We start from the raw sequence: 24,429 nt of genomic DNA on the forward strand, positions 1-24,429 counted from the left end.
TCAACACTTAATGCTTGATGAGTGGCACCAGATGTGTTAAATTAGGCATGAATATTATATTTGCAAGTGGGTAGATCTCAAGAAGCAACAATGGAATCAGGGAAACAGCTGTCAGAAGACCTAAAAATTAAATTGTTAAACTTTCATAAAGCTGGACAAATTTTTTATTTTTTATTTTTTTTTTATAAAAAAATTTTCAAAGAGTTTAGGGATACCAGTGGCAACTGTGAAGACCCTAATCCAGAAATGGAAGAAACATGGAAGACCAAGAAAAATAACTGAAAGAGCTGCTAGGCAACTTGTGTGAGAGCTATGTAAGAATCCAAAACAAACAGCAGGGGGCCTGAAAAAGTTCTTAGAAGCAAGTGGAATAAAAGTCCACATCTCTACTGCCAAGCGCTGTCTGCACAAGTCTGGAATGTTTGGGAGAAAAGCACGCAGGAAGCAATTGCTTACTTCTAGACATAAGGCAGCACGCTTAGAGTATGCTAAAGAGCATGTGAACAAACCACATGAGTTTTGAAATAAGACTATGTGGTCTGATGAGACCAAACTTGAATTATTTGGTCATAATTTGCACAGGTATGTGTGGTGTGAAAAAAACTCTGCCTATCAGGAGAACACCATTCCCACCTTGCTGATGTTTTGGGGGTGTATATCTGCATCAGGCACTAGAGCTCTGCATAAAGTGGAAGAGAAAATGAATGCAGCCCAACATCAACAGATTTTTAAGCAAAGCTTTCCACCATCAGTCAAAAAGCTAAAAATGAAGAGGCAGTGGATCCTTCAACAAGACAACGATCCAAAACACAAAGCAAAGTCAACTCAGGAATGATTTAAAAAGAATAAGGTGAATGTTTTGCCATGGCCTTCCCAGTCTCCAGACTAGAATGTAATAGAAATAGCCTTTATTTGTCACATATACATTACAGCACAGTGAAATTCTTTCTTCACATATCCCATCCTTGGAGGCTGAAGTCAGAGCACAAGGTCAGCCAGGATACAGCACCCCTGGAGCAGAGAGGGTTAAGGGCCTTCCTCAAGGGCTCAACAGTGGCAACTTGCCGGTGCTGGGGCTTGAACCCCCGATCTTCTGGTCAACACCCCAGAGCCTTAACCACTTGAGCCACCACCAAACCTGTGGATAGATTTGAAGTAGGCCATGCATGACAGACAGCCAAGCAATCTAGTAGACTTGGAACAAATATGTTGGAGGAGGTTATAAAAGCAAAGGGAGGACAAACAAAGTATTAGAAAACATTTCATAAAAGGGGATGCAAACTTTTGGACTGATATAATTTCCATTATTTCACTGTCACTTTTTTTTTTCTTTGACCATTTTTGTTACTTTTGATGATTAAGGAACATTTGTGAAAGCTGAACATGCATTAAATATTGTGTTGATGACAGTTGATGCATATATCCTTTTGTCATTTCAAAGTAAGGTCATTTCATCTAATATATATATATACATATATATATATATATATATATATATATATATATATATATATATATATATATATATATATATATATATATATATATATATATATATATATATGGCAAAAAGATGTTAGCAGCAGATCCTTTAAGTCCTGTAAGTTGTGAGGTTTGGCCTGACTTGTTTGTCCAGCACATCCCACAAATGTTCGATTGGATTGAGTTCTGGGGAATTTGGAGGCAAAGTCAACACCTCAAACTCGTTGTTGTGCTCATCAAACCATTCCTGATTTTTGCTTTGTGGCACGGCACATTATCCTGCTGGAAGAGGCCACAGCCATCAGGGAATACCGTTTCCATTAAAGAGTGTACATGGTACTGCAACAATGTTTAGGTAGGTGGTACATGCCAAAGTAACATCCACATGGATGGCAGGACCCAAGGTTTCCCAGCAGAACATTGCCCAAAGCATGACACTGTCTCTGCCAGCTTGCCTTCTTCCCATAGTGCATCCTGGTGCCATGTGTTCCCCTGGTAAGCGATGCACACGCACCCGGTCATCCATGTGATGTAAAAGAAAACATGATTAATCAGACCAGGCCATCTTTTTCCGTTGCTCCTTGGTCCAGTTCTGATGCTCACATGCCCATTGTTGGAGATTTCGGCTGTTCACTGGGGTCAGCATGGGCACCCTGACTGGTCTCCGGCTATGCAGCCCCATACGCAACAAACTGCAATGCACTGTGTATTCTGACACCTTTCTATCAGAACCAGCATTAACTTCTTCAGCAATTTGAGCAACAGTAGCTCGTCTGTTGGATTGGACCACACGGCCCAGCCTTCACTCCCCATGTGCATCAGTGAACCTTGGCCGTCCATGAACTGTTGCCGGTTCACCACTGTTCCTTCCTTGGACCATTTTTGATAGATACTGACCACTGCAGACCAGGAACACCCCACAAGAGCTGCAGTTTTGGAGAGATGCTCTGATCCAGTTGTCTAGCCATCATAATTTGGCCCTTGTCAAACTTGCTCAAATCCTTACGCTTGCCAATTTTTCCTGCTTCTAATACATCAACTTTGAGGACAAAATGTTCACTTGCTGCCTAATATATATATATGTGTGTGTGTGTAAAGATTAAGGGACTTACAGAATATCTCAGTGTGTAAGGGGCAAGGGCTGAGTATGCATGACCATTAAGTCCTCAGGCGGTTTTGCATGGGAAACCATCATGCCACTGTGATGGACAGAGTCACATGGGCTCAAGAGTACTTTGAAAAATCACTGTCACATAACATAGTTTACCTATGCATCCAGAAATGCAACCTTAAACTGTTATACAAAAAAGGGAGCCATATCAGTTTTGTTAACAATGAAGGTGCAGAAACCAGCATCTGTGATGGTACAGATGTCCATCCGTGCCTATGGCCTGGGTGATCTGAAGGTACCGTTGATATGGAAGCTTATATTAGAATTTTGGAGAGACATATGTTGCCAACAGGATGACAGCTTTTCCAGGATCTCTGTGGCTATTTCAGCAGGTCTTGGCTAAGATAACTTAAGCTCACACAAACTTGCAGTTAATTTGTGAAGCATGTTGTGAAATTACATTTCGTTTTACATGTTATGAAATCTTAAATTTGAGCTGTGATAATCCATACCACACCATGAGTGTTACATAGCAAGAGTGAGATGTACTTTTCTTGCATACAGTACATACTCAGACAGCACATAAGTCACACTGCACATCTATGCATGCAATAGTTTGCATATATGCACACACTGCGAATCCACTTAGACTGCATAACTACACGACAGATTCCAACCAACAAAACTCTGTGTGCCTTTGAACCCTCCAGATCGCTGAAAAACAATTTGAATAAAGATTGCGGCTGATTTCTAAACACTATATGGAAGGCTGTAACAAAAAGATCTGCCCCTGCTGTGTTGTTTATTATTCCAGGTACTAATAATAAGCCAGTGCTTTTTGATTAAATCAGGTGTGACAGCTTATAATAGATCAGAATTTCACTCTGGTACTGTGGTGCAAGACAATTATGTTTTAGAAAATATGACATCTTACTGGATACCAGTGCGATGTGGATAAGATGCACATGAAATGATCACAACTCTAGAGAGCATTGTGTTATAACATGACATACAGGTAACAAAAGCATGAAATTTTTCTGCATAATGTAGTGATATTGTATTTCTTGTCCTAGCAATATGTCTGAAAGCCTACATTAGTAGTATTATACAGTCTGAAAGTATTGACACAATGAGTATGATAAATGAATCAGAATTTCAGCTTTTATTTCCTGGTGTTCAGTTGTTTGTTTTAAGGGGCTAGGATCACCTCTACAGGAGGTGAAATGCATGCTCAATTGTGTTATGCCCTGGTGATTGACATGGCCAGACTAAAACCGTATACTTTTTCCCTGAAGTTCATTAGCATTGTTGTGTTAGCAGTGTGTTTTTGTTCATCTTCTTGCTGCATACTGAAGTTTCTCTGAAATAGATTGGGGTACTTCTCAGCAAATTGGCAGACTGAATATTTCTGTAGTCTTACGGATTAATTAATTAATTAGTGAGTCTATTCCAGAAGCGGCCTTGGAAGCCAAAGGCATGACACTACCTCCACCTTGTTCAGTGTCCTCTTATATTTTGCATCATGAGCAAATCCTCTTTTCCCCCATGCCATGCCATCACTTGACTCATTGACTCAATTCGCTGCTAATGAGTGGATTGCATCTTGTAGTACGGCCTCTATATTTATGCTTTTGAAGTCTTTTTTCAAATGATTGTGACAACTTCAGCCCTTCCTGTGGAGGTTTTTGGTGTGGTCAATGTTTGTTGTCGTTGTTTTTGGCTTTTCTTCGAATGCTGTTGCATTCCTTGCCTGACTTGCTTAATGTCTGGTGGTTAGTACACTAGTAGTCAGGGCATTCCAAATTGGTTTATTGTCAATGTCCAATGCTTGTGCAATGGCTCTGATTGATTTTCCTTTTTTCTTTAGACAGTTCAATCTAATAGGACACACCTCTAGGCAACAACACCTAGTCAGTTACATGTTCTATTTTTTTGATTACCTCAAAAATAAGTTAGTTCATAATTAGTAATGAAAGGTTCCATGTTCCAAGTTTTGTAATGCATTTAGATATAATATTCGATTCATTATTTGATCTCAACATGTCTCAATCCCCAGGACCCCATCCAACTCATCTCATCAGGAGCATGCCCAGATGTTTGGAAAGCATACAGGCAACTCAGGCCATACACATTTCTAACTTACATATTGAGCTGTGATGAAAAACATGCAATTTGGATCAGCCTGTAATTTTAATTTTGTGATTTGATTTTCGTTGTGAGTGTGAGTCTAGCCCTCGGAGGTTTGATTGTCATAACATTGTCCTTAATATTTACATATTGTATATACCTAAATGTAAAGTTATTTAAGTGGTCCCTTAATTTTTTTGAGCAGAAGTGGATCCATTAAGATGGATTAGGCACATCCAGAGAACAGCTTGGTAGGTGTTGCCAATGAGCTTAAGAAACATACCACTCTTAAGTGGTATTCTGTGGTCCAGTCAAAAGGTTCCCAATGTTTTTGTTTGAGCCAATCACAACTTGGTCATTAAGCAAATTGCAACTGAGGCAGCTTTACTTTGCTTGTGTCTCAGCATTTTGCACCCTGAGAACAGCTGCCTTGTATGCTCTAATAAATAATGCACTGTGACATTTTGGTAAGACGTTTGAAAGTAGCTGCAGTCTATTAAAGGTTTGTTTTAACTTAAAATCTTTAAAAGATATGGTATAGGAAACTGTATATAAGTGACTTCATATATTATGGTGGAAAAACAATTGCCATTCTGCTTAAGAGTTAGCTCTTTATCTAGCATAGCTCTTTCATAGGCTATAAAACAGCAGAAATCTAAAATAAAAGGAAGAGCATGGAAGAATTGGAAAGGCTGACAAGAAAGACTCATGCAGCTAAACAGCACAAAATTTAATGAAGTTTTTTGCAGGCAAAGAAGCAAAATTAGTTGTTTCAAAACCATGTTGCTACCTAAACATGTATTAATTATGCAGATTATTAGCGTTTGTGTAATGGTAAAGAGTGTGTGTGTATGTATGTATGTATATATACACTACTCACAAAAAGTTAAGGATGTTCGGCTTTCGAACAGGATGTTGTTAAAGGGAAGTGGCCACTGAGCTTAGAGTGTCACAGTGTCATCAGCAGGTTGCTACAGAGATACCCGATGATGAATGCCACTCAACTCCAGGCACATTTAAGGGAGGTGCACCTAAGTGTCACGTCAGACCATTCGAAACCGTTTACATCAGCGTGGTCTGTGTACTAGACGACCTGCAAGGGTACCTGACCACACCACCAGGCACAGGCGTCATCGTTACGCTGGACGAGGGACCAGTGGGCCTCAGTGCTGTTCTCTGATGAAAGTTGATTCCTCAAATGTAGGAAATGGAGTTGATTCCTCAAATGGAGTGGCCTGCACTTTCTCCAGACCTGAATCCCATAGAAAACCTATGGGATCAGCTGAGTCGCCGTGTAGAGGCTCGTAACCCTGCACCCCAGAACCTCAATGACCTGAGGGCCACCCTTCAAGAAGAGTGGAATGCCATGCCTCAGCAGACAATAAGTCGACTCGTGAACAGCATGAGACGTCGTTGTCAAGCTGTAATTGATGGTCAAGGGCACATGACAAATTATTGAGACATTGACATTTTTTGTTGTGGTATACCCACCACTGTTGTTGGCTTTTATTTCAATAAATTGTTTGAGATGAGGAAATCACCATTGCATGCTTCTGCTTAAATGCCCTACATTCATGATATTATATCACTGTAGCGTGAACGTTTTACATTTTCCATTAATTTCACCCAAAAAGTCAAATACCCTTAAATTTTTGAGAGTAGTGTGTGTATTATTTATATATGTATGTGTGTGTGTGTGTGTGTGTATATATATGTGTGTATATATATATATATATGTTCTTGAGCTAATCTGAAGGCCACATGAAGTTTGGAGGTCTGTAGCGACTGAGACTGCAGAAAGTTGGCGACCTCTTCGCACTATGCACCTCAGCATCCGCTGACCCCGCTCCGTCAGTTTACGTGGCCTACCACTTCGAGGCTGAGTTGCTGTCATTCCCAAACACTTCCACGTTCTTATAATACAGCTGACAGTTGACTGTGGAATATTTAGGAGCGAGGAAATTTCACGACTGGATTTGTTGCACAGGTGGCATCCTATCACAGTTCCATGCTGGAATTCACTGAGCTCCTGAGAGCGACCCATTCTTTCACAAATGTTTGTAAAAACAGTCTGCATGCCTAGGTGCTTGATTTTATACACCTGTGGCCGTGGAAGTGATTGGAACACCTGATTCTGATTATTTGGATGGGTGAGCGAATACTTTTGGCAATATAGTGTATATGTATGTATGTATGTATGTATGTGCATGAAAAGGTTGAAGACATTGTTATAGAGTGTTTTGTCCCAGAACAGAAAGCATCATATGCATTGTAGCTTAAGGGTACCACCCTTGCATATAGCCAAAGAGAGAAATGCAATCTTGTTTTGGTAAATAAATAAATATAGATAAACTATAATGTAGTGTTATACCCCTCTTTCCAGGAGTGCTTCCAGTTCATCTTGCCTGCTCTGCCTCATGCCATTGATCTTCTGCGTGATGCTATAGTTAAAGTGAAGGAGGTTCACAATGCGCTGGAGGACCTGCCCTCACCCCCACCACCCCTCTCACCTCCCCCTGTCACCAGCCCACATAAACAGACTGAGGACAAGGGCATCCAGTGCGAGGAGGAAGAAGAGGAAAAGAAGGACAGTGGTGTTGCCTCGACTGAGGATAGTGGTTCCTCACATATCACAGCAGCTGCTATCGCTGCAAAGGTGAGCATGCTTGATCTAGGTTAACTAGTACCAGATCTGGTTATATAGACTAAGCCAGTGACCATTACTAGTTTGGTCTTAAGCCTTTTTAGCCTGTCTATTGTTAATGATGTTTAAAATTGTAGAAGTTTTCATTTATCATTGCTTGTTACATAAATGCAAGACTTTCTTACCACGTTGGTTCTATGAGGCTGGTCAAAGCATTGCCTCTTCCACCTTGTGTTCAAGCATGTGTCTCTGGTGATCCATGCTGTGCATATGATTGTGTATCTGTTGACTCATGCCATGTTCATTCATCAGAGTGTGTTCCATCCCACTCATGCTGTTGTCATGGCCAAAGGGGGGCAGCCATTGACTTGCTTCGTCCCTCCCACCACCCTTCCCTCTCATTTCACCTGCAACTGTGGAGACAAGGTGGGTGACACCAGTTTATATTAAGATGATTTCTCCATTAAATCATTATATTATCTTTTGAGGGCTGCTGCAAACTTAACACATAAAAAGGTGTGAACTAACTGGACTAATTGAAATCTATATTCTACTTTTTAAATGAAAGCATCAAGTTTTCATACAGACGTTATCAAATGTAGCTGTTATGCTTTTCAGCTTAACAAAACGTGTTGCATGGCTGCAGCAATGGTGGATATTTGTCAGTAGTACTTAATATCTTTGCAAGCTTCAGGCTTTCTATCTATGCAGTTTATTTCAAGTTTCCCTCAGTTTTGCATGAGCAGGACTTAGACAGAGCCCAATGCAGCCAAACCAGAAAGGAGTCACTGATACTAGCCTGTTTCTGTATGACATCTAGTGCTCTAATATGTTATGTGATTATGTTGTGGTCTATAATGTACTGCAATGTTTAACATCTAGAGTGTCCAAAATCTATTCCTATACCGGCTATATTTATCCCGGTTTGGCATGAATTACTCAAGCATATTGCTGATTATTACTTGTAATCCCATGGCATTACTATATTCTCCATATACACTGGTGAGCTATAACATTAAAACCACTTGCCTAATATTGTGTAGGTCTCATTTGTGCCACCAGAATAACACTGACCACTGGACTCCACAAGACCTCTGACATTGTGCTGTGGTATCTAGCTTAGCAGCATCCTTTAAATCCTGTCAGTTGAGTGGTATGGTCTCCAAGGATCAGACTTAATTGTCCAGCCAAATCCAAATCCCATAGATGCTCAAGTGTCTTGAGATCTGGAGAATTTGTAGGCCAAGTTAATACCTTGTGAACTCTGTCATGTTCTGAACATTTATTTGCATTGTGGCAGGGCATATTATCCTGCTGATAGCCTGCTACCATTAGAGAATACTGTGTCTATAAAGGGGTGTACTTGGTCAGCAATAATGTTTAACTAGGTGGTGCATGTCAAAGTACATGCCACATACATGCCACATGAATGTCACAGGACGTATACACCTGGTCATTCAAATGATGCGAACGAAAACGTATCTCATCGGACTAGGCAACCTTCTTCCATTGTTCAGTTCTGATGCTCACATGCCCATTGTAGGTGCTTTCAGAAGTGCACTACATAGCCTATTAGCAGCATGCTGCAGTGCTGCAGAGTTTTGACACCTTATCATTGCCAGCAATTTGTGCTCCCCATGTCTATCAATGTGATGTGTCTTGGAGTGTCATTGGCTTTCTTTCTTTAGCCCACTTTTGGTAGGTGGACTGTATACCTGGAAAACTTTACAGACATGTTTTTTGGAGATTCTGGAACTTCTTGTTTCCAGCACATCAGCTTCAAGACCTAACTTTTCCCTTGCTGCCTAATTTATCACACAACTTGACAGGTGCAGCTGTAACAAGATAATTAATGTTATTCATTTCACCTGTCAGTGGTTTCAGTAGTAATGCTAGTATTGTTGACAAGCCTTGGTGCAGCTGATTAGCTTGTATAGAAATGTTCCTATGTTTGCAAATATGTATATTAGTTTAGTAGTTACCTGACAGTAATCCATGTATTGCTCCATCCTTAGTTTATAACCAGGAGATATCATGAATCATGAATACCTCTGAGAGTTATTCTAATAGTTATAATGAGCTCTCTACCTTGATGCTGTTTTCAAGTCCAACCCCTTGTATCTTTCACTTGATATGTCTAAGATACTTTTGAATTAATCAATGACTGAGGAGTCCATATACACTAAAAATAGTAAACTTATCACTCATCCTGGACCAAACCCAAGTTTTTAAAGCTTCTTTTAGACCATATCTGACCTGCTTTTTTTTTTTTTTTTTAAACTTAGATTTTGTTGAATGTTGTTGCCAGTTGTTTTGGAATCAAAGTACTAATCATGATTAGTAATTCAGTCTGGTTATCTCAGAATCTGGATATTAATTTTTTGGTACTGCTTGAGTTGAATAAAGCATTTGACATTACTGATCATTTTATTTTAGGCTGGATTAAAAAGACTGTTGAGTTAGACAGTACTTGACTTCTGTTTAACACTATTACCAGGTTGTTCTAAATGGAACTGGGAGTGTGACATGATGTCCAGTGCCCTTTTTTAGTCGATCGATTTTATTCTTAGATTCTTTTTTTGTTTTGACAGGGCTTCTTTAGATATAGCTTTGTTGATGAAGTGCTGCTTTCTGCATCCATAACTTCTGCTTGAACAGCCCTTCTGTTCAGAAGGTAGTAACCTGTTCTGACCTAGTAAGAGATGAGGACATTTCTTTTGCCAGCCATTTGGGGCATGTGTCTTGATACATCCTAGTGTTATGAAGGCCTGTTTTAGAGATATTTGAGAGTTTTTTTCTAGATATTGTTGCAGGCACTAGATCCAGAAGTTGGTTCTGCTTGGTTTCTGGATGATGTCTCTCATTCCTGGCTCTATGCACCATCATTCTGTTGTTTGATCCAGGGTGTTACCTCATGGGTTTTATCATTCTTCCTGATTTAGGTTCATCTTTTTTGAGCTCTTTGATGGTGGAGGGTTAATGCTGACCAGCTTTTTGCTTTTCCAGCTCATGATATAACTTTAATGATAATAAAAAAAAAAGTCAATAATTAGATTAATAACATTCAATATGTTAATAAAAGAAGGTTATTAAAAAGGTTGTTAAGGAAGCAGGAAACCCACAGACACTTATGTAACTCATAAGTGTGTAAGTATGTAACTCATAACTAGCCATAAAATAAACTGAAAAGATATATTTATTCAGCATAAAATGCCAGTTGATGCCACAGTTTTCATAAAGAATTGCATGTATTTATTATGTAGTGGAGAACAAGGGAAAAGCAACCAGACCAATTGGTCATTTTCTCTTGTCTATGATATTGCAGTTGTTTTTTTTCTGATGTAGCTGAATATATTTTACATATCATAATAATTAAATTTCATTTTTTTAACCATAGATTCCAGATGCCATTATTTCTCGGGGTGTACAGGTGTTGCCACGGGACACAGCATCTCTCAGTACCACCCCCTCAGAGTCTCCCCGTGCTCAGCAGTCCCGCCTGTCCACTGCTTCCTGCCCCACTCCCAAAGTAAGATCCCACCTTCTTCCTTCTTCTCCCTTTTATCCACCTTCTGTCCTTCTTTGTCCTTAACTCCCTTACATTGCTATTCATTGGCTAAATCTCCTCTGTGCATTCCATTCCAACATCAGAAGCCCCATGCATTATGAAATTTTGGTTGAGGAGCATGACTTTTTTTTTTTTTTTTTAATGGGTATGGGCAACTGTGTTGTCCTGCAATTATTTACTTGAATTTTCTAGTTGATGTAGTTTTTTTCTAGTTGAGTTGTTGTAATTGCTTTTGGGATTTTTGCCATTCTAAATTTTCATAATTTTTTTTTGTAAAGGTCATAAATTCATCAAGCTAATCAGGCAAATTGTGTCGACTAATAAACAAAATGACCAATCAGCCATCTCTCACTTTTTTTGGTAGCAGAGTAGCAAACCTCAATAGTGAGTATAAGTAAACCGAGCACTGTTAGCATGGATTTTCTCCAGTGGATGAAGGACTTAAAAAATATATAAATTATATATAAATTTTTGGTGGTGTGGTCAGGTACCCTTGCAGGTCATCTAGCATATAGACCACGCTGATGTAAACGGTTTCGAATGGTCTCCTCCCTTAAATGTGCCTGGAGCTGAGTGGCATTCATCATCCGGTTCCGCAGGGCACTGTTCACAATGAAGCGGTCATCAATGTGGGATGTGGCCAAAGGACGTTCACTTTCTATGACTCTTCCAGTCTCTCTGTATCTCTGTCGCAACCTGCTGATGACACTCTGTGACACTCTAAGCTCAGTGGCCACTTCCCTCTGAGAACATCCTGTTTGAAGCCTCGCAATGGCGAGGTACTGTTGATCAATTGTTAGGTGTCATCTTGGTCTCATGATGTCAAAATGTGAACAGCATGATGAAGAGGACTGTTTAAATACCAATTCTAACTGAACCAGAAAATGTATTGGTCGATTCATGGATCAAACACCAGTTGTGAATTTTGCCGTTAAGCACCTTGTTAGAGAACAGCAAGTTATGAAAAAAGTACTGAAACACTGAACAGTTGGACATGTGCATTCAAAAGTGTAGAGAAGGTCAAATTAAGTTCACCTGTAAAGGTTATAGTGCATTTTAGGTGCATCCTGAAATGTCACCCGAAAGCCAAATATCATTAAGTTTTTTGAGTAGTGTGTGTATGTGTATGTATATATATATATATATATATATATATATATATATATATGTGTATATATATATATATATATATATATATATATATATATATATATATATATATATATATATATATATATATATATATTATGTATGTATGTATGTATGTATGTATGTATGTATTTATTTATTTATTTATTTTGCAGTGGTCTCTTATCTCTTATATTACTACTGCAGAATAATCAGTTTCTTATGTTTTTTTCTTACAGGTGCATGTATTGGTGAGATGAACAGTTTTGTTTCATTTTTTTGTGAACTGCTGACAATATTTCTCCTAAATTCAAAATATAACTATTGTTATTTAGAGTGTATGTTTAAAGGAAATGACAACACATCAAAATAACCCAAGATCATTCAGTATTTGCAGAGCTTTAATAACTCAAATTAAACAAAATGCAAATAATTTGTAAACAAATTGTGTTAATGCTTTGGCTAAATAACATTAAGAAATCAGTATTTGGTGGAATAACACCAATTTGCATGCGTTTTGGCTCCATGATCTCCACCAGTTTTTCACATTGCTGTTGGGGAACTTTATACCACTCTTTTTACAAAAAAAAGCAAACAGCTCAGCTTAGCTTGATGGTTTGTGAATATCCATCTTCCTCTTGATGACATTCCAGTGGTTTTCAATAGGGTTCAAATCTGGAGATTTGGCAGTGGTCTCTAATTTTCTTCCAAAGCTGAGCTGTTTGCTTTTTTGCAAAAAGAATGGTATAAAGTTATATTTTGAATTTAGGAGTAATATTGTCAGCAGTTCACAAAAAATGAAACAAAACTGTTCATCTCACCAATACATGCACCTGTAAGAAAAAACCCCATAAGAAACTGATTATTTTGCAGTGGTCCCTTATTTTTTTTTCCAGAGCTGTGTGTGTATATATATATATATATATATATATATATATATATATATATATATATATATATATATATATACATATATATATATATATATATATATATGGTGTGGGTGGGTGTGTGTATGTATATGTGTATATATTGTATTAAGGAATATTATTATGCACCAAACATAATGCAACTGTGTGTGTGTGTGTGTGTGTGTGTGCTCTGACCCCTGGAGGACATGAACTCCACAAGACCTTTAAAGGCAAGACATAGCTGCAGGCCATAAAAGTCCTGTCATTTGTTAGGTGGGACCTCCATGGATCAATCTTATTTGTCCAGGACATACAACAGATGCTCAGTTGAATTGAGATCTTGAGAATTTGAACTCTCTTGTCATGTTCCTCAAAACTGCCAGAACAATTTTTGCAGTGAGGTGCACTGCTGACAGAGGCCACTGCTTCATGAAGGGGTGTACTTTGTCTGCAACAATGTTTAGGTAGGTGGTATCCACGATCCACATCCACATGAATGGCAGGATCCATTGTCCCAGGGAACATTGTCCAGAACATCACACTGCCTCTCCTAACTTGCCCTCTTCCTTTAGTGCATCCTGGTTTCAGCTCTTTCCTGGCCTTTCACATGATTTAGAAGAAAATGTGCTTTATTAGACTAGGCCATGTTCTTCTATTGCTTCATGGTCCAGATCTTATGCTTTAGGTGCCTAATGGACAGGGGTTAGCTTGGACTCTCCGAATTGTGTCCTATATGCAGCAAACTTCAATGCACTGTGTGTTATGACAACTTTATATCATAGCTTGCATTAACTTTTTCAGCAATGTGTGCTACAGTAGCTCTTCTGTGGGATCAGACAAGCCTTTGTTCCCCATTGGCTTCAATTAGTCTTGGGTGCCCATAATATTAGGCAGATAGTTAGTTGTCTGAGATGTAATCAAGTGGTGTGTGTGTGAGTGTTAATATTTGTCTGGATACTGATTTAGACCATTCTGTCAAGGCATTAATTTGTTTTTAAATTTTGTATTTTAATTTAGGGCCATTAAATATCTAAGATGTGTTAAATGTTAAACTATAACTATAAGATAATGTAAATGAGCTCAAATGGAGCTTAAACTTTTTTTTTTAATACAAAATTTAATTATAGTAGACCAGGTGACATGGGTAAGTTATTACTAATAATGTTTTCTTTTTTCTTTTCATTTTTTAGTTAGTTCAAGTTAGCCACAGTCTGCTTCATATTGTGTGCATGCGTAGATGATGTTGATCTGAAAAGCCTTGAAAATGGCCTGTAAACATGGAGTTCTGCATAATTACAGAAATATATGCAATATTTATGGGATAGCAGTACAGTATATAGTTTTTTGCATCAATATTTCTTTAAATGTTATATGAGCTCCTGTTGACTACAAGAAAATTTGTTTAAACATGTAGAACCCTATATAAAACACTGGTTATTTTTATTTTCAACAGTGCTTTTCAGCACACTTTGAAAACACGACCAAACCCACACTAATGGTTCATTAACTGGCTTTTGTCTCGTTCAAGGTCGAGATCATGCTCTGTGTGTGCTGTTTGTATGTGTGTATGTATATTCAGCTCTGGAAAAAAATAAGAGACCACTGCAATTTACTCCCAAATCAGCATCTCTCTGAGTATGATAAGCATTCCATTTGTTAAATTTCTACACAAGCACACCTCATTCTGCTTAATGGGGTACTGATTTGGCGATCACCTGAATCCAGTCCTATTTAATGGGGAAAAGTATAAAAAAGCAATGCTGTAATCAACACTCTCCTCTTGCAATGTGACCAGTAGGATGGTAAAAAAAAGTGCTAGAAGTCTTTCAGAGGTAATTGGAAATTTAAAAATAACCATTGAACATGCCAAAAACAGTGAAAAGAGAGGTTTTGAGTGAAGAAAAAAAGGCTCAATCCTAGCTTTACTGGCACAAGGATTCAGTGAGCGTGAAGTTGCTTCTTTCCTTAATATTTCAAAGACGGCAGTTCACAAAAACAAGATCAAGCAACAAACACTAGGAACAACAAAGATACAGCCTGGAAGAGGCCGAACATGGGTCAGATAATCGCAAACTTATTCAAATGTAAATCAAGAACCGTAGACTGACCTCAAGTGACCTTCAACAACAGTGGCAAACTGAGACTGGGATGACGTGCACAGCAAAAACGGTTCGAAACAGGCTTCTACATGCCGGGCTGAAGTCATACAAAGCCAAAAAAAGCCCTTCATCAGTGAAAATCAAAGAAGAGCCAGGCTGAAGTTTGCAAAACACCACAGGAATTGGACTGTATCGGACTGGAGTAAGGCTCATTGTTTTTGATGAGTCCAATTTTCAGCTTTACCCGACACCCGGTCGTGTTATGGTTAGACGGAGACCAGGAGAGTCCTACAACCCAGAGTCTTGCACCAACTGTAAAATATGGGGGAGGGTCAGTAATGATCTGGGGGTGCTTCACCAAGGCTGGAATTGGAGAGATTTGTCTTTGTGAAGGGTGCATGAATCAAGCCAAGTACAGGATTGTTCTAGAAGAACATTTGTTTCTTTCTGCTAAGACAATGTCCCCCAACTCAGAGGATTGGATTTCCAACAGGACAGTGCGCCATGCCATACAGACAAAGCAATCATCATCTGGATGGAGGATCACCAGATCAAGACCCTGTCATGCCCAGCCCAATCTCCAGATTTGAACCCTATTGAAAATCTCTGGAATGTCATCAAGAGGAAGATGGATGGTCACAGACCATCAAGCGAAGCTGAGCTGTTTGCTTTTTTGCAAAAAGAGTGGTATAAAGTTCCCCAACAGCAATGTGGTGGAGAGCATGCCAAAACATGCCAAATTGTGTTTAGCCAAAGCATTAACACAATTTGTTTACAAATTATTTGCATTTTGTTTTGAGTTATTAAAGCTCTGCAAATACTGCATGATCTTGGGTTATTTTGATGTGTTGTCATTTCCTTTAACCCTTAGGGGTCGACGGCATCGTTGACGATGCCAATCACTTTTTTTCTCTTTGAAAGTGTTTTTGTAAATGAAATTATATTCTAGCAACCCAGAAAAAAATATGTACACAAATGGTAGATGGTTGTCTTTCCAAAAAGTTTATTGCCAATTAAATGTTTGTTATTAAATTAATGTTAAAAATAAAAAACAAAGGTATGTAAAATTCTTGTCTCCACACTCGCCGGAGACCTGCCCCCACACTTAGCCCTCCATTCACATGCAAGATTAATGTAAACGACTCTATTCAGACTCTACCACAGAAAAACAACATAGCACAAATATGTACTCGCTAAATAAACGCTAAATAAAAGTGAAAGTGCGCACCGATGTGAGCAGCTGTGTTCCAGTCATCATGTACTCAGATCACCCCCCAAAAAAATAGCACAGTGCACGTTGTCTGTGAATGGCTGGAATGTTGTTGTGAATATGACTTTTAGCAAATGTTCTAAATGAATTGCATTTCACTGAAAATTTCAGAAACCATGCTTTGTTTTTTGTTTCTCTCAACAAAACCTGGCCTCAGTGTACCCTGTTTTTGTATGAGGAATCTGAATGTATAGGTGTGAACAGCTGAGACATCAAAAGGAGTCCTGGGGAAACCTGGTGTCACCTGAGCCAGGTGTCAGTAGGTCTTACATATTCATGAATAGTCATGGAATATTCAGTGAAACAGAGGCTCTGCTGAAAAAAGTTAGGCACATCAGTCACTTTACCCCAAATAAAAGGTCTTTCTGAGTGTTATAATTTAGCTGTTTTTCTATGGGCCCACACCCAAGACTTTCATGAACTCAGTCCTGTGTTCAAAACAATCTGCCAAATTTGTTTATTCTCCATTTTCACTGTTTTTCTGCTCGAGTTAAAAATTGTATTTTTTGTGTATGTGTACTTTGACATAAGCTTAAAAGTCTTAGGGGGGCGGGGGGTCAGAGCTATCTGTTGTGTCAGTTTTTGAGCTATCTATTGAGAAGAGGCAAATGGTATAAGTTGTATATGACCCTTTCTATGTAAAAATGAATAAAAAAATAAATCACACAAAATATACACTCTTTTGAATTTAGGAGAAATATTGTCAGCAGTTCACAAAAAATGAAACAAAACTGTTGATCTCACCAATATATGTACCTGTAGGAAAAAAACATAAACAGATTATTTTGCAGTGGTCTCTTATTTTTTTTTCCCAGAGATGTATGTATAGATGTATGTGCGTGTGTGTGTGTATGTGTGTACATGGGCATTGCAAGCTCTGTCATTCTCTCTCTGGTACACAGCAGAGAAACACAAAATGCATGGAGGAGCCTTAGTCTTAAAACCCACTTTTCCATCTGAAACTGGAATTCCTTATAGTTCCTCTTTGAAACTAAAAACCCTATTTTACCTATCAGATTATTATATATTTTATCCCTGCATTTTGCACTTTATGCAACCTCCTTTTGCCAACAAATCTGCTTCTTGAAAGGTTGTAAATACAGAGCAGGGATTCATTCACCCATCTTTACTGCAATCAAATAGGATCTCCTTACGTGGTCATCTTGATGGTTATATTTCAAAATGCAGGCACAGAAAAGGTCAGAGGCTAAGGTTGAGCATTTAGAAAAATGGCATAAGCATTCGATAAGTCTATTTTGAACTTATTTTCAAATGCAAAATTAAAATGTAATATGCATAATACAAATTAAAATGAAATATACATTATACAAATAATGCAAAAAACTTCTATCATTTTTAACATCAGTGATGTGTTAAAATACATCATAATTCCTGAGACTTGGAAAATGGATTCTGTCAGTTTATTTGTAAATAAGGAGGGGGGGTATTGTATTGTTCAGATCAGCCTATCAGTGTATTTAATTTAAAATTTAAGACCACTGCTCAAACACTGTCTTCTAGGCTGAAATATTTTCTTTCTTGTTAATTAGATCAGAACATACTGGATTTGTCAAACTGGGATACTGATCAGACAACTCAGACTGCTTTTAAAATAGGACTAAAGTGTTTAAGGACTAATGATTTATTTGGGCCCTAACACAATTTATAAATAAGAATTTTAACTCTGTATACCACTACAATGGACTTAAAATGAAGCAAGCAAATGTGATTTAAGTGTAGATTTTCAGCTTTAATTCAAGGGGTTTAACAAAAATTTTCTATTAACATTATAGCCTTTAGGGTGTACAGGCAATCGGGCAATTGACTGACATGCATTTTCATGGCTAGTTGTGGCCTGTTTCCTCATTATTTCATCGCAAATTACGGAGATAACTGTTGGGGGGGGTTGATTTCAAGTATTAAATTTCCATTTAGTTCATGGTAACTCACAACATGCATTTTCAATGCAAGGAAAGGAAGCCATCATTAGACTGAAAGAAAGCAGAAAAATTAGGAGAGGCCAAAGGATCAGCAACACCAAATGGTTTAAAAGACCACAGATGTTGGATGATCACGCAATTCTTTCAAGAGAAAGACACATGATTCAAAGATCCAAAGTGCTCATAAGCCAAATCAAATCATTTGCTCTTTGTTACTGGGTTGTATGGCTGCCAAGAGAACTGGGTTTTATTGACTTGATAGATGTAGCAGGGTGAATTGTATAGAGCTACACTTTCTGCTCAGATTCAGTCAAATGTATTAGCTGTCCAGCAAAACTTATTGGACAGCGCTTCATAGTACAGATGGATAATGACCCAAAATATACAGCAAAAACAACCCAAAAGCTTCTTAAGATAATGTCAGTCACCTGATCTCAACCCAAATATGCATTAACTTCATTAAGAAAAAACTGAAGACATAAAGACACACAAAGAAGCAGCAACTAAAACTAGGTGCAATAAAGGCCTGGCAAAGGATTAAAAGGGAAAGGAACTAAGCTTCTGGTGATGGCCACAGATTCCATACTTCAAGTAATCTTTTAGAATTGTGTTATTTAGAAAATATAGGAGTTAGACTGTAATTTCTATTAATTACAATTAGTTAATGCAAATTTTTGTTAAAGCCCTTGAATTAAAGCTGAAATTTTAATCACATTTTGATTGCCTCATTTCAAATCCATTGTGGTGGGATTGTTGCCAAGAGTGTCCTGTCACCTCTATTATATACCTTAGCAATAGAACCGCTGGCTGAATCCATCACTATGGACATCAATATACCAAGTTTCAGCATCAGTATATGAAGCTCTTCAAATTGTTCAAACTTAAAGATTTAGTTGGAGCATCTTTACCTAATATGCAAGTTTTATAGATTTTTTCAACTGATTTCTTTAAGTCCTTAATGAAAAGAGTTTCAAATATGTTTGGAATTTAGAAGTATTGAGGAGCAACTGATATCTCTGGGTTAATATACTGTATGTCAGCAGATTTACACCAACTCAATAATAATTTAATTACAGAATTTGCCTAACCCCTGTCTGTCTTGAGAAAATATTCCTCAAAATTTCTAATTTGTACTTTAAGTGCAAGGCTAATATAGATTCTCTAATGCGTGAACAGATTTCTTTTTGGAAAGGGATTCATGTCACTATACAAAATGATTGTATCCAGTGCCTATTTGTTTAATTTGTATTGCCATACATCTAATACTATTTATACAGTTAACATGGTTTATTTTAAATAAATAAATAAATAAATAAATATTACTAAAGTAATATTACTGAATCTAAAGTGGCTTAGGTTAAAAAGGAGCTGTTTCACGGCTTTACATTTTAGAATATCAGAAAAAATTTATGCTTGGTTTATACGTACTTGGAAAAGGTATTGTGATTAATGCAGCAAATGTATTTTATGTCATAGACTGTAGATGGTACAATAATGCTTATAAAACAGCTACAATTGTATAGACAGTATACAAGTATATTAGCCATGTGTCAGACACACACAAACCATAAAAGTATTTTTATTCATTGTGTAAGGCTAATATTAATGTACAATAAGGATCCATGTTTGCTCTTTGTTCTTGTCTTTGTTTTTCTGCCTTCTCTCTTGCACTTGCTTTGATTGTGTCTTACTTGAAATAGTGGCTCCCTCTGAAATCGTCCTTCACACCATACATTGTTTTGTGTTCCACCTCTTGGCATGACAGGCTACCAAATGACAGTAATTAGGTGCATTATTTGTGTTTATTCCTGTTCACTCATTTACCTGGACTACACTTCATCTTTGTATTCCCCTACACATTGCTGTAACATATGTTTTACTTATGCACACAATATCTACTGCATACTTACAGTAATATTTGCCCTGAAGTGTCAGAATGCTGAGAATGTATAGAATAATGCTGTTAGTGTTGGCTAAAAGACAGTTTGTATCTGGAAAATAGGTGAATTGAGCGATGTGGCTGTTATCTGTATAGATTCAAGATTCAAAGAACTTTATTAATCCCAGGGGGAAATTCCTTTGCCATGTTATAGTTGCTGTAATAACAATATGAGAGAGAGAGAAAGAAAGAAATATGTCCACCGTTATATAAACTGTAGAATAGAATAAATAAAGACAAATACTGTACAAATAATAGTGTTGAATTGTTGTATTGTACACAAGGATTGTAAATTGGTGATTATTTTAACAAGTGATAATGGTAAAGTTGTATTGTACATGATAGGTAATGGTGAAATTGTAATGTGCATGAAAGGTCTATAATTACTATAGCACCCATTATTAATTATTGCGCATGAAATTGCACATGAAAATGTCCCAACACTTAAAGGGAGGAATTGTACAGTTTAATTTCCACAGGGACGAAAGATCTTCTAAAGTGCTCAGTGCTACACTTGGCAGTGATCAGTCTCTGGCTGAATGTGCTCTTCTGATTAACCAGCACACTGTTTAGTGGATGAGAAGGGTTGAATGGAGTTTTGACAGCATTCTTCTCTCAACAACAATGTGAACTGGGTCCAGCTCCATGCCTAGTACAGAGCCGTCCCCCCTGATTAGTTTGTCCAGTTTATTTCTCTCTGCCACCTTCATGTTACTTCCCCAACAGACCGCTGCATAGAAAATGACACTAGACACCACAGATTCGTAGAACATCCGCAGTACGGTGTTGCAGACGTTGAAGGATCTGAGCCTCCTCAGAAAATACAACCTACTAAAGTAGTTTGCTGCTTAAAATACTGTACAAAAATACCAAATACCTTCTGGATTATGGAATGATACCATAGCATTGTCTGATTTGCTTTGGAGGAAGCAACTTTTGAGAGAGGTTTGACCACAGGGTTTGAAAAAAGGGTAGTTTTATGCTAATTCACATCAGACTTTTCTCTAATAGCTATAAGCTGTTTCATAAGCTCTGAACTATGACTATGCAGACGTACATTTTCCAGATTTTTGTCCTTAACCCACCATACGAGTATTTCCAGTAGTAGACCTATGTACTGTATAAACTGTAGAGATAGAGTTTAGACATGAGCTATCAACTCCCAGAATATTTTCTTCTCTTGTCATGGCATTTTGTTTTTGTCAGCCCCCCCCCACACACACACAAACATTTTCCTCTTTTTTATTGAGCAGTGGTTATTATCTGTGAAAGTAGCTGTAACCTGGGTTTAAACCTTTCCTTTATCCAACGTTTTACAGCCCAGACACAGCTCACTTTCTTCTCTACCACCTATAGTATAAACAACCCATTTACACTGATTTATACCATGATACTATAATTGTGTTCGCTAAAGACAAAACAGTAAAGCTGATCTCGGATCAGAGTATTGGGGCAAAACATCATTTTTGGGCTATCATTTTTAACACTTTGTTATTGTGCTGTAAATACCAGATCTAGCCAAACTACAGTTCTTTTTATATACATTTTTGTGAGTATATACACATACATACATACACATACCAATTAAGCATAACATTATGACCACCTGCCTAATATTGTGTTGGTCCCTGTTTTGAGGCATGGACTACATTCCTGAGGGTGTGCTGTGGTATCTGGCACCAAGATGTTAGCAGCATATCCTTTAAGTCCTGTAAGTTGTGAGGTGGGGCCTCCATGGATCTGACTTGTTTGTTCAGCACATCCCACAGATGCTCGATTGAATTGAGATCTGGCACCCTGACTAGTCTGCAGCTATATAACCCCATACGCAACAAACTGTCATGCACTGTGTATTCGGACACCTTTCTGTCAGAACCAGCATTAACTTCTTCAGCAATTTGAGCAACAGTAGCTCGTCTGTTCGATTGGACCACACAGGCCAGCCTTTACTCCCCACATGCATCAATGAGCCTTGGCCACCCATGACCCTCTCACCGGTTCACCACTGTTCCTTCCTTGGACCACTTTTGATAGATACTGACCACTACAGACCTGGAACAACCTACACAGGCTGCAGGTTTCGAGATGTTCTGATCCAGTCGTCTAGCCAACACAATTTGGCCCTTGTCAAACTCACTCAAATCCTTACGCTTGCCCATGCACAGCCTTTCATGGAAACAGTATTCCCTGATGGCTTCTAACACATCAACTTTGAGGACAAAATGTTCACTTGATGCCTAATATATCCCACCCACTAACAGGTGCCATGATGAGGAGATCATCAGTGTTATTCACTTCACCTGTCAGTGGTCATAATGTTATATATTTATATATAGGCATTTATGCCTGCAGTACTACAACAGAAAATCTTTATTTTAAATGAATTGTGTTTTGCAAAACACCTTTTTAGAATGTACAATAATTGTGTTCTCTATTTAAATATGTACACTCTAGCTGTTGTTGCATATGTATAATATTGCAAACTGAATAATAGTGGTGCATTATATTGCCAAATGTTTTGGGACACCCCTCCAAATCATTAAATTCAGTGTTCAAATCACTTCCATGGCCACAGTTGTATAAAATCAAGCACCTATGCATGCAAAGTGCTTCTACAAACATTTGTGAAAGAATGGGTTCTCTCAGGAGCACACTGAATTCAAGTGTGGTACCGTTATGGGGGACGTGTTCTCTTGAGTGACAAATCGCGCTTCTCTGTCTGGCAGTCTGATGGATGGGTCTGGGTTTGGCATTGCCAGGAGAACGGTACTTGCCTGACTGCATTGTGCCAAGTGTAAAGTTTGGTGGGAGGGGGATTATGGTATGGGGCTGTTTTTCAGGGGTTGGGATTTGCCCCCTTAGTTCCAGTGAAAGGAACTCTCAATGCTTCAGTATACCAAGACATTTTTAACAATTTCATGCTCCCAGCTTTGTGGGAAAAGTTTGGGGATGGCCCCTTCCTGTTCCAACATGACTGAACACCAGTGCACAAAGCAAGGTCCATAAAGACATGGATGAGTGAGTTTGGTGTGGAGGAACTTAACTGACCTGCACCGAGTCCTGACCTCAACCCAATAGAACACTTTTGGGATGAATTAGAGTGGAGACTGTGAGAAGAGTTGAAGCTGTTATAGCTGTAAAGGGTGGGCCAACTCCATATTACATCAAACGTCCCAAAAAAATTTGGCAATATGGTGCATGTTGTTCTTAAAAAGAAGAGTACTGTATTGTGGAAATTGCTGGTTGATTATCCATAGATTAACTTATCAGGAAGTTACTTGTGAAATCAGCATAATATTCCCTGTTGTTTAATGTTGTTATTATTTTCTATACTATTGCCTGCTATGTTTGGACAGTTTATTATTACCTTGGGTTACTACATCCAGAGTCCTTAGACATTGTTGATTATTTCCTCAGCAGAGCCACAGTATCCCACAGTATGAATGATTTTATACAGTGCTGTGCAGGTGTTTAATGTGTAATCTCTAGATCAGGGGTGTCAAACCGTTTCCACAAAGGGCCGGTGTGGGTGCAGGTTTTCATTCCAGCCGAGCAGAAGCCACACCTGAGTCTACTGAAAGCAAAGATCAGTTGATTAAACAGGTGGAATCAGGTGTGGCTTCTGCTCAGTTGGAATGAAAACCTGCACCCACACCGGCCCTTTGTGGATACGGTTTGACACCCCTGCTCTAGATGATGAGAGAAATGACTGAGAGAAAAAACTACTGGTGACTATAAGGAGTAATAACAGTATCTGTGTGGATGAGGTGAGTTATTGTTGTGTGGCTTTCTCCAGGCATCACAGAGAGAGTTCAGGGCACACTTGGATGAGGTCATCACACTCAAGTCAAGGTACTCTACCTTGGACCAGGTAAAAAGTTCCACTCTTCTGCATAAAGACTTATGCACACACATACAGTGGACATAAAAAGTCTACACAACCCTGTTAAAATGTTTTGTGATGTACAAAAATAAATAAATAAAGATAAATCCTGTCCACATTTATTGTGAAATTACAAGGAATATATATTAAAGTGAAAAACAATAAGAATACTTTTTTAGGAAAAATGTTCAATAACCTGGTTTCATAAGTGTTCATACCCCTAAACTATTACTTAGTTGAAGCATCTTTAAACTGTTTCACAGCATTTGGTCTTTTTGGGTAAAATTCAGTCAGTTTGGCACATATCGACTCGAGCATGTCAACTCT

The 24,429-nt window shown here is 38.2% G+C and overlaps 1 protein-coding gene across 8 annotated transcripts in view; it reads left to right on the top strand.

Moving 5' to 3' along the window:
• Nucleotides 1–24,429, top strand: part of LOC131358991 (gephyrin-like) — a 92,210-nt gene that overhangs the window by 9,818 nt on the left and 57,963 nt on the right. For 3 of the 8 annotated variants that reach the window (XM_058398481.1, XM_058398483.1, XM_058398482.1), the window contains exons 7-10: nucleotides 7,104–7,376; nucleotides 7,677–7,790; nucleotides 10,762–10,893; nucleotides 24,016–24,090. In XM_058398481.1, coding sequence (XP_058254464.1) covers nucleotides 7,104–7,376; nucleotides 7,677–7,790; nucleotides 10,762–10,893; nucleotides 24,016–24,090 — 594 coding nt within the window. The remainder of the gene's footprint in view (nucleotides 1–7,103; nucleotides 7,377–7,676; nucleotides 7,791–10,761; nucleotides 10,894–24,015; nucleotides 24,091–24,429) is intronic. The other 5 variants (XM_058398485.1, XM_058398489.1, XM_058398486.1 and 2 more) reach the window with 3 other exon arrangements.

The sequence above is a fragment of the Hemibagrus wyckioides genome, linkage group LG09 (assembly GCF_019097595.1).
Source record: "Hemibagrus wyckioides isolate EC202008001 linkage group LG09, SWU_Hwy_1.0, whole genome shotgun sequence".
NCBI lineage: Eukaryota > Metazoa > Chordata > Actinopteri > Siluriformes > Bagridae > Hemibagrus > Hemibagrus wyckioides.